At 49.5% G+C, this 11699-nt stretch overlaps 1 protein-coding gene across 6 annotated transcripts in view; it reads right to left on the reverse strand.

The window, feature by feature from the left end:
* The window catches only part of WDR45B (WD repeat domain 45B), a 31875-nt gene extending 25598 nt beyond the window's left edge, over window positions 1-6277 (reverse strand). The window contains exons 1-2 of one of the 6 annotated variants that reach the window (XM_027081133.1): window positions 6078-6277; window positions 1736-1810 (exon numbers count right to left, since the gene is read on the reverse strand). In XM_027081133.1, coding sequence (XP_026936934.1) covers window positions 1736-1810; window positions 6078-6144 — 142 coding nt within the window. In that variant the 5' untranslated portion in view covers window positions 6145-6277. The remainder of the gene's footprint in view (window positions 1-1735; window positions 1811-6077) is intronic. The other 5 variants (XM_027081131.1, XM_027081135.1, XM_027081134.1 and 2 more) reach the window with 5 other exon arrangements.
* Between the last annotated feature and the right edge of the window lie 5422 nt (window positions 6278-11699).

Below are 11699 nucleotides of genomic sequence, written 5' to 3' on the forward strand. Positions count from 1 at the left end.
CACTACCTAACCAAAACAAAACAAATAGAAGTCAGCAGCATAGAAGACTGATAGGAGACTTCCACTGTCGCCTGTAACACTCATTAATCCCAAAGACCCACTCTTTAAGGGTAACACTGCTGCCACCAATGACAAGGGCACAAGCTTACAAAGCACTTTCTGTGTGTACCGCCACTCGTCTGTGTGTCTCACGCATCCTAATTCACCCGTCTTTACAATAACCTTAGGAGGTAGGCAGTTATCATCTTCATTTTTCACACATCAAGAAACTGAGGTCAACAGGTGAGGAACTTGCCCAAGGTTACACAGCAACGTGACAAGGAGCAGAGCAGGACTGGGATCTAAACAGTGTGGGCCCAGGGACTTCCCTGGTGGCGCAGTGGTTAAGAATCCGCCTGCCAATGCAGGGGACACGGGTTCTATCTCTGTTCCAGGAAGATCCCACATGCTGCGGAACAACTAAGCCCGTGCGCCACAACTACTGAGCCTGCGCTCTAGAGCCCCTGAGCCACAACTACTGAGCCCACACGCCACAACTACTGAAGCCCACGTGCCTAGAGCCCGTGCTCCGCAACAAGAGAAGCCACTGCAATGAGAAGGCCGCGCACCGCAACAAATAGTCCCCGCTCGTCGCAACTAGAGGAAGCCCATGCACAGCAACAAAGACCCAACGCAGCCAAAAATAAATAAATAATAAATTAATAAATAAATAGTGTGGGCCCAGAGTCTGAGCCCTTTACTAACCAGCTACATGGTCTTTCTCTAATAAATAAAAGTTATAGACTTCAGCTTACAAAATAAACTCCTGAATATAAAGCACCACTTACTGTTTTACATACCAGGGTTGTATGGAAGATTTTACTTGACAAAGAGGTTCCACCACCAAAAAAAAAAAAGATTCTGAAAATCCCTGATGTAGGATATTAGTTGTCAAAATGGAAAGGGGCTGATAGGAAAGCTTAAGAATGCAGTGACTTCCTCTTACAGATGAGAAACAGTTCTTGCATCAGAAAATATAACTTGCACATTGAATAAAAACCACAATCACAACTGCAGGAAGGAAAAGGATGTTTCTCATTGTTTACGATTTATCTGAGATTTGTTCATCCGTTGGCAGATAAGGACCAGGAGACACTAAAAGCTTAAGAAAAATACATAGGAGAAGAAGAAAATGGGATGATTCTACCTGTAAATTACACATTTTTCCTGTCAAATGGGAAAAGGACCACCATTATTTTATTTTACCAACAGAATTCCTAATTCCAGCTTTTGAAAACTTTTATTCCATGAAAACATAATTTAAGACACTGAAATAAGTAAACAGAAGCAACTATATTGCTACAATAGTATTTTCTAAGTGTGGGTCATTTTAAGAGTCAAAGTCCCACGTGCTGTAACTAAAGCCCTCACTTGAGCTCCCTACAGCTTCACACTTCAACAGGAAGAGTGAAGTGGCCAGCACAACCGCACCTGGTTCTCTCAGCAGGGCTAGCAGGTACTGGATTCACCAGAGTACCCAGAGTCGCCAGCACCGGCTGAATCACCACTGCACCCGGCCCACAGGGCCCAGCACTCATAGAAGCTCAACGGAAGAAAGAGGACAGCTGCATCCAAGCTGACAGGGCCACGAACCCTGTTCACTTCTCAAAACCAGCTCCCCTCTAATCTGCAAGATAAAATCTAGACTCTACCGGCTAGAAAAGGGCAGAAACCAAGAAATGTCAGTTACTCTTACCTTGTTTCTCTTTTTCCTTTAGTGGATCGGTGTTATAGACTCGGAATCCATTTTCCATCCCACACGCAAAGCACCCTAAAGTGTGAGACAGACAAATTAATCACCTCACTGGGGTCTCAGCTGAGGACCCCAGGCCTGGACCGTCACAAGCAAGGGGTCCAGAGACAGTGACCTCTCCCAGGAACTCTTGTGGATGCTCAGACCACACGAACGTGGTCTGCAAGTGTCACTACGACTCTCCTCATGAACTGTTATCAGAAGATTTGCACGTCACTCCACTGCCCCCCTCAGGGCCCTTCTGGCATCCCGTGGACCAGGCTCACTTAACTCCAGCACGAGGGGTTCACCGGCTACTGCACCAGCCACTCTGCCACTGAGCACTTCCCTCAACTCCCGCCTCTAATGCTCACCACTGGCCTCCCCGTTCCCAACACACCTCTCGAGGACTGTATCAGCCACCAAGTCCTACAGAGGCAATGACAAACAAGAAAGTCCATGAGGACAGCCACAAAGCAGGCAACCCCAGCAGGTATGGACACGCCCAGTTGGGGAAGGGGGGGAAGGGCTGGTGTGGATGGTCTTCTAGAAGGCAGCTTGAGGTCTCCATGACCTCACTCCCACTTGGAACTAATCCTAACTCCCTAAACCTCTGTCATGGTCACCATCCCCAAGTCACACACCAGATTGTTAATGGTCCAATTAAAGGCACTGTTATGAACTGAATGAAGCACTCAAGTTTCAAGACGATCCTGTGACCTGGACTTCACTTGCCTAAGTGTGACCAAGACCACATTAATCTCCTTCAACACCACCATGCAGGCTCATATGAAGCTTGTGGCCAGAAGGAGAAACACCAAACCCTCTGCTTCTTTTTCCAAGACAAGCTGCAGAGCCTGCACCCTCACTGCGACCGCACTACTGGCCTGAATGCGAAAGCCACCCTCAGGGTCTCTTCCCCTGCTTTTGATCTGTGTTCCAGCGTTGGGAAGACATTATTCTATCCTATCTGCCACCCCTGCCCCCAACATGGAAAGCATGCTTCTATTTTTTGTCCAGGTTACTTATAAAACTGCAAGGACCATGACAGCCTCCTCAGGAGTTGGAGACTGTTCTGCAGTCAACTCTCAGGCACTTTATCTGGGCCTGGAGCCTGACACTCACGCTAAAGTACAGCGTTACTTATTATCTCTAACTTATTCTGGGTTGTAACTCCCTCTTTGTGTTATTGTAATCATGTAATCTGGACAGGGGAACCAGAGCTTGGCTTTCTGGAAAATATGAAAATACAGAAGTTGAAACTTTTCCCTTTCTTTCTCAACTATTACACCTTCCACAAGTTTTAAGCCTGCACCTATCTTATTTGTCTTTGCCAGAACACATATATTTCTGACCAGACTTGTATAAAATAAACAACCAATCCCTACAAATCCACAAGAAAAAGGCAGACAACTCAAGAGAAAAATGAGCAAAATATTTGGACATTTCACAAAAGAGAATATCCAAGTGGTCAATAAACACACAGAATCAGGGAAATGTAAATACAATCTCACATATACCACAATGAGATCTACTAAACATCCACCAAAAGGGCCAAAATAATGGAAAATACACCAAATGTAAGGAGTGTGTAGAACTCGCATGGGAACTCTCAGAACTGCTGTTGGAGGGCAAACCAGGACAATCACTGCAGAAAACTGTTTGCACGACTACCGCTGTCAATTCTACTCCTAGGTATACAAGCCTCGCAGAAATGACAACATACGTTCACCAAAAGACAGGTATTAGAATGCGCACAGCAGCACCACTATGCTCATAACGGCCCCAAACTGGGAATCTACCCAAAGACCTACGAATGGTTCAATGGATAAATGAACTGTGATATATTCACACAAAGAAACACCACACCAATGAGAATGATCTACAATTATACTCAACAGTATGGAAAAAAAAAATCTCACAAACATGATACTGAATAAAAAAGCCAGAAACAAAATACAATACGGATAGGCAAAACTAATCTATGTCATTGGAAGTCGAATGGGGAAGTGGCTGGAAGGAGCACAGGGTGGCCAGGTGTTTGGTTTCTTAACCTGAGTGCTGTGAAAGGTGTTTTCAGTTTGGAAAATTCACCAAGCAGAATACTTAGGATACGAGCACTTTTCTGTAAGAATAGTGTGCTTCAATTAAAAGCTAGAAGAAAAGGTACTACAAATACCACAAGACTGGAAACCACTCACTAAGGAGGCTAGGCATTATCCTTGCTATTTTTTGGGTAGAGGAAATAATTAACGTATTTTACTTGGCTATCATACAAAAGTTGGCATTAATCTTCTCATTCTTGCTATCTTAACAAAACTTTTCCCCACACAGAAGTGTTCAAGCCAACAGCTGGTGACCAAGCACAGTGCAGAGGAAGCCGACTGGCAACAGGGCATCAGAATCACTGAAGGGCATTCTTCTACGCATGAGCCATGTGCAGTCCACATGCAAGTGCTCTGAGCCCACACTCCAGAACCACAGCAGAGTGAGCCAGCGAAGTCAGCCTGTCGCCTCAGTCTCGGTCGAGGCAGGACAAGCTAGTCTACAGAGAAGGTGTGTGTACTCAAACCCTGTGTTTCCCACGGGAAGAGAAAGAAAAACGGCAGCCAGATTATAGAAATGTACATATCCACACCTCAGAATCTTGAAAATTGTAATGCAAGTTATCTTTGGGAGAAGACAAAAGTTTAAACAATTTAAAATTATAAGCAGATGTTTCTAAAGTTGCAATGCGAGTGCTAAAAAAGCTGAGTAAAAATTAAAAATCAGTATAAAAACAAAATATAATGAACTCAACAATATGGCATAAATTTACATTATAGGAAATTAGGCTAAGGGTAAGCAGAAGCTTAAGTATAAAAGTATATTTTTTTCCAGCAACACTGTAAGCTTTACTTGTAATTTATTACAATGAAATGAAATGGTTTTACAAAAGTGAGAGTGTATTTTTCAGATAACTGAAATATATCCATCTAAAACCCAGTGCTGTATTTTCTAAATAATCTTTGATGAAACCTTTATAAAAAAACATTATAAACTTCACTGGTTTCTAAAATAATCAGCATCATCGTGAGCCTCAATTACTATACTGAAACTTAGTACAAAGATGCCTCATCTGGCACTAAGGCAGGTGTAGAAGATCTTGCCTTTAAAGGGCCTCAGTCAGTAAGCTTTTTGCTTCTGTGTTTGCTTTTCAGGGCTGCCTCTCCCCTCCCCTACTATCAGCCAGTCACCTCTTTCCATTGAAAACACATTTCTTAAGGAGTTGTAACACGGTTAACTCTTTAAAGAGTTCTCAATTATTATCAGAACCTACTGAAAAACCTACTGGCCCTCCTATGGAAATCAAAACCCCAAATGTTCTGCCACATACTGCTGGATGCCCAACATGTGGCCCCAAAAGGGCACCCCAACGTGGGGCCACACCACCTGCGGTCCCCAGCCCAGCCGCCCCCATCCCACGTTCTTCCCCACGTCCACCTCCACCCCTCCAAGAACACTTCCTGCCCTCAAGGGCTCCTCCCCGAAGGAAAACCCCTGCTTCGCCTCGGTTCCCAGACACACTTAACTCTCCCGGGGCCCCACAGTCAGGACCTTGGAGCCATAACCCCACAAGCCCAAGTGCCCACGCACTGACACAGCGGGGCCACCTCCGCCCGGCCTATTTAACTCTACACCAAACAAGCTCCACAGATACGGGTCCTGCAGTTCCCGCTTCTGGATTCTCTTCAAGCTGGCTTCCAAAGCGAACACTCGGAACCGACGCGGGTCCCCCTCCCCGGGTGAGAGTGGGGCGCAGCCCCCCAGCCCGCCGGACTCGGAAACGCGAAAAATGCCATTTCCCCAAAGCCGTGCTGGACGATCCGGTTTCCACCCAACAAAAGAATAAACTGTGAGTCCGGCGATTTTTTTCCTATGAAAATCAACAGAAAAGACGAGGACCTTCGCGGACAAGGTCCTGAGCCTGGGTCACCTCAGCGCGACCCCGTCCCGGCCGCTGGGGACCCTAAAGCGACAGGAAAGAACCAACGCCGCCCGGAAAATCCCGTCACCGTCCGACCGGGGTGAGGGGTGGGCGTCGGGGCGGTGGGCGAGCGGCTGGGAGGTGGGGCGGCCGGGGGGGAGGGGAGGGACGCCGGGCGAAGGAGAGGGAACGCCGTGGGGAGGGGAACAGGCGCCCGGGGAGGAGGGGGCGAGCGGCCTGGACGCGGTACGGACGCTGCCGCAGGGCGCCGAGGGCGGGACCCCGCTCGAAGGGGCAGCGGCGTCGGGAGGGCCGGGGCAGTCGACGGGCTTCCCTCACCGTGGTCCTGGTTGAAGCCGGCGTAGAGCAGCCCGTTGCCGTGCGGGTTGCAGGGCAGGAGGTTCATGGCGCAGCGGGGTCCACCGCGCCTCAGCGCCGCATGCCGCTCGGGGAGGCAGGCCGCCGGTGTCCCTCTGGCCAGCTCCGAGGCCGCCGCGGCCGGAAGCGAAAGGCCCACCGCCTGCGCGCGCAGCCAGAGAGCCGCGGAGCGCCGAGCACATCCACCCGGGGCCTGCCGGGCGGGGAAGGAGCTCCGAGAGCGTCACGTCTATGGGGGGCGGGGCCTGCCCGAAGAGGGCTGGTCTGGTCGGTTCGGGAGCGGGGCCTGGTCTGAGGGGAGGGGCCGCATCTGTGGAGGGCGCATCTGGGGGCGGGAACCACCTGTCCCAGGCGGGAGGAGACCCCCAGTGCCAACGAGCCCTCCAGGGGGCGGCGATTCAAAGGGACAGCCCAGGGACTTCCCTGGTGGCGCAGTGGTTGGGAATCCGCCTGCCAATGCAGGGGACACGGGTGCCAGCCCTGGTCCGGGAAGATCCCACATGCCGCGGAGCAACTAAGCCCGTGTGCCACAACTACTGAGCCTGCGCTCTAGAGCCCGTGAGCCACAACTAGGGAAGCCCACGCGCCTGGAGTCCGTGCTTCGCAATAAGAGAAGCCACCGTAATGAAAAGCCTGCGCACGGCAATGAAGAGTAGCCCCCGCTCACTACAACTGGAGAAAGCCCAAGCGCAGCAACAAGGATCCAACGCAGCCAAAAATAAATGAGTAAATAAATAAATTAAAAAACAAAACAGTGACAGCCTTGCCCCGTGACCCTCAGGAGCACGCAGAACCCAGTCCCCCACAGTAACTCGAGTCCCCCGGAAATCATGTAGATTAAGGTAAGCATAAGAGACTTTTCTATTTTTAGTTGATAAAAAGATAAGTATCTCAGTAAAAATAACAATGCATTATGGAGTTTTTAACAGGTATGCTAGTAAAATGTACGCGAAAATAGCAAAATGAGTGGAAGTGAGGAAATGGAAGTACAGGTGACCCTTGAGCAACTCAGGGCCACTTACACGAGGATTTTTTTCGATAGTAAATGCCTCAGGGCTACACTACCCTGGTTGGTTAGATCCACAGATGCAGAACCGCAGATACCGAGGATAGGAGGGCCGACTATAAATTACACGCGGATTTTCGACTGCGTGGAGGGCGGGCGCCCTTAATCCCTGCGTTGTTCAAGGGTCGACTGTATATGAACGTATAGACCCTCCCACCCCCTACCCTCCATCTCCTCAGAGAGAGACGCCCCACAGGGACACAGACCCCCCACGGCCCAGAGGTACCCACAGACAGCTGCCCCCAGGACACAGAATCCCCAAGACACAGAACCCCCCCCAGGACACACAGAACCGTCTTCAGGGACACAGAGCTCCCCAAGACACCAAGCTCCCCCACACACAGAGTCCTCCAGATCACAGAGCCCTGCCTACCACCACCTCCGCCCAGGACACACAGCCCCTGGGACACAACACATCATCAAGTAAGGCTCTGGGCTTCCCAGCACCGCGGAGCCGGCCCATGGTCCTATTCCAACACAGTGGCCATGGAGGCAGGAGCGGCTGGCCCTAGGGTCCCCGCCCAGAGGGCCCTCTGTTCTCGCCTTTCATCTGCAAGAGGTAAGGTTGTTTCGTATGATACAGTGTTTAACTAGTAAAACAATCAGAGAACCTTTAAAAAGCTACCATCCATTACCCCCATTTCTAAAGTGGCCCACAGAGCAACGATAAAATTTTGCAGCAAGGAATCAGGAAACCAGCAGACAATGCTGACCAGCTTTGAGCCGCACAAGGCACTGTCCTCCAGCAGAAGTAGAAAGTTAGTCTCTGACGCGGCAGACAGGCATATTCTAGACCCGAGTGCCAAGTCCACTCCTGGGCTAGACAGCCGTCTTCCTGTCATCTCATCAGGCACAGAAAGAGCACCAGAGATTCTGGCACACACAGCCTGGCCACAGCGGGCAGGGTCGGATATGAAAGCTCCCTGGACGAGGCCCCTCAGGCTGATAGGGGCAGCATAAAGGCAAGACCCTGCATGAACACAGTCCAGAATGGGGCAGCATCCGAGCCAGCAAAGGCCAGACCGCATGCTGGTGCCTGAGCGGCTGCTGCTTTTACCAGCAACAGCTTTAACCTTGCTCAGTCTTCACACCTTCTAGATAGGAGTTACTAAGACAGCGATCCCGGAATCACCGCTGCTCCCTGAAAGCATTGAACACAGCAATGTGCTCTCCTACCACAAGTGCTAGTCTGAGTCCCTTCCAACATCCTCCTACAGAAATGTCCCCGGTTCTTGACCATAGGAGGTCTCCCTCATTGCAGTGAGTCAACTGAGTTCCTGGTGGTCTTTGGCTGACGACAGTGAAAGCACTTCTGGGCTGCCTCACCTAGGAGGGGTAAAGGCTGGAGCAACAGCAACTACGTTGGGGCAAGGTAGACTTTGGAACTCTTCCTTGTTGCCTCTGTCTTCCTCTGCACAGTGACTCAGAGGCCTCTGTACCTGGGCTGGTTCCACTGTTATCGTGGGAAAGTAGAGTGAAAGAAGCAGTATTCCACAGTTGAGTTCTAGACTGAGGCAGGGAAGAGAATTCCACTGAAGCCAGAACAGATGGAGCCAGACCCTGACCCCGAGTTCAGGCTGGTTGAGGAATGAGGGTCGGGGATCAAGGGTCAGAGGTGAGGAGTGGCAGGGCCAGTCTGACCCTTGCCAGGGTAGGGAACCATGTTGGGCACCCACTGCCTGTATGGAGAAGTGGCTCCCATTACCTACCATTGATCCATCTGCCCACTGCCAGGCAGAAGCATCTATATCAACAGCTGCCCTGTTCTGAGGCTTTGTCATCCTCATTCACTAGGTCACCATATTGATGACACACCCAGTGGAGGTCGGTGCCCCAAGGGAAGCGAGGCCCAAGGGTGTGTAGGGAGCGGGGAGTGAACACAGTGAACACAGGGTCCTGCCCTCCTGGCGGGTTGGGGTGCATCCCCTGCCCCCATGACAGCTCAGCCCCCTCCCCCCAGTTCCCCAATACATGCAGCTTCAGGCTTGCTTTTCAAATCCACATTTACTTTGATGACGCAATTCTCCCGCAAAGGGAAGCATCTCCATCTCCATCTCTTTGGCGAAACAAATATTATCAAGCTCATTATTGACATTTTTTCCAGATTCAATATTTGCCTGGATCATTCCTCATCAAAGTTGTAAGCTCTCAGTCTAGGAAACTAGTCTGCATTGCAGTCATTTTCACAGGGCAATTGAAGACATAATTGTACATAATATATTTTGAATCTAGATGCTTGAAAAGAGAATTACAAGCAGCTGGGACACAATCTGGTCTTCTTGTTTATACTTGGGGTGGATTTTGCCAGCAGTGAGGCCATGGAAGAAAATGGCGAAGTTTGAGAGCAGTTTCTCCAAGGTTCAGTTTACATTTCAGTTTTGATTTCGGTATGCTCACCACCAAAACATGCATATTTGTACTTAATATGTTCTGTATTAGGGTTTGTTTTCAGTTCACAGAAATGTCACTTTAATAGTACTTTCTACTGTGAAGCATAACTTATTTCCTTGTTGTGTGAGCCCTGGGGTGGCCATAACAAATTGCCACAAACTGGAGGGCTTGAAACAACATTAATGTGCCTCTCACAGTTCTGGAGGCCAGAGTCTGAATCCAGGTGTGGGCAGGGCTTTTGGGGGGCCCCCTCCTGCCTCTTCCAGCTTCTGATGGCCCCAGCTGTCCTTCAATTAAACAACGAAAAGGGACCAAATTTAGGCTTGTGACCAGGTGTCCGTTCCCAGCCTCCCCACCTCCACCAACCTTGGAAACCTGCACCTTCTACTTCCGTGCGCCCTTCAAGGGGCAGGGGAGAGGGGCTCGCATCCAGGGTGGACCCCTCCTCGTTTCTGCTTGTGGCAGTCGGGGAAGTGACACCCCACCGCAGCCATCAGGCTTCGTGGTCAGCAGGTCAGCCCTTCACTCTCCTCTCTCATCCACTGCCTAGCAGAGAGAAGGGTGTGATGGCCCGGCAGCAAGTCCTCCCAGGCCCGCAGCCCCTTGCAGAGGGACCGTCCCCTCAAGGCTTACCTGCTATGCCCTCGCCTGCTCCCCTGTGCACATCTGTCCCTGTTGTGCCCAGGGGGCAGGGTGACCAGCCATGGCCGAGCACATTCCTCCTTTCGGGGCCTCGGCTCCACCGTCTCTGAATAAAAGTGTTGCTCCCAATTCTAGGGTCCTTTAAATTTCTAAAAATCTGTAAATAACAGAAACTGAGGACATCTGTATGTTTTCAAGCTATTTTTTTTTAATCCGTTGTTGCAACCTCCAGCTGCCACAGAGAATCTAGTGGTAGAACCAGGAAGGAGACCCTGCCCAGAGTCTTAGCTGAGTCAGCTCTGATCTTTATGCTCATGCAGGGAGGTGACAACATGTCCACTGGGGCCAGAGTACCGCCCACTATTTCTGCAGACAGGCACCCGCTGGACGGCTGGTCCTTCATTCCCCACTGTCTGTCTCTGTGTTCTTTTCAGGAAAAGGCATCCTTTCAATCAATGGCACTGGGACACAGCCTTGTTGCCAACACCAGGCACTAGCACTGATTGTGGTGCCTGAAACAGGTGATACAAAGCAAAGGGAATAAAGGCCAATAGGGCTTCCCTGGTGGCGCAGTGGTTGAGAGTCCGCCTGCCAATGCAGGGGACACGGGTTCGTGCCCCGGTCCGGGAAGATCCCACATGCCGCGGAGCGGCTGGGCCCATGAGCCATGACCACTGAGCCTGTGCGTCTGGAGCCTGTGCTCTGCAACGGGAGAGGCCAAAACAGTGAGGGGCCCGCGTTCCGCAAAAAAAAAAAAAAAAAAAAAAAGGGCAATGGAAGTACACCACTTCTCCATTGAATGGAAGTATAACTTTCCATTCTTTCCAATGGAAAATTGGAAAGAAGCAGCCAACAATTCTACCAAGAAGGAAGTATACTTTTTATTGTTGAGAAACATTTTCTTAAACAACAGTGTTCACTTCACTCTTAGCTGAAACTTCAGGCTTGGAGTGACATTTTCTTGCCGATCTGGACCTGGTGTAACCGTGCTGTGGTATGTTCGCTGTAACTAGAGATATCTTTGGCATTTTCTTCCCTTAGCTTCATAACTCATGGAACATCTTGTACAAAAAAATGTAGATTTACAGAAAAATATGCATATAAATCACTTATTAATCCCAAAACGTAGTAAATAACATAGCAAAAACTCGATCAAATCCATTTCATACACAAGCTGGACAGATCTGTTGTGCCTAATCTCTAACTTATCTGTGGCATTTTATAAATTAGTGCTTTGACATTAAAAAGGTTTACAAAAAGGCCCTGCATAACGTCAAAGACTCTAATTTCTCTCTCCATCCTTGCTTTTCATTCTCTAGAATTTATACTCATCACACGCATGTCACCATTCTTATAAAAAGCACTTATTTTAAGAAAAAAATTGCACTGCAATCATGATCTAAGTAGCATTCAGAATTCCATGTTACCAAGAGAAGGTCGTCCCTTTATAAACACACGTCTGAAACAAGAGCCCCACGCCTGTC

The sequence above is a fragment of the Aethalodelphis obliquidens genome, unplaced genomic scaffold (assembly GCF_003676395.1).
Source record: "Aethalodelphis obliquidens isolate GAN/ISIS:26980383/991018 unplaced genomic scaffold, ASM367639v1 scaffold44, whole genome shotgun sequence".
NCBI classification, from domain to species: Eukaryota; Metazoa; Chordata; class Mammalia; order Artiodactyla; family Delphinidae; genus Aethalodelphis; species Aethalodelphis obliquidens.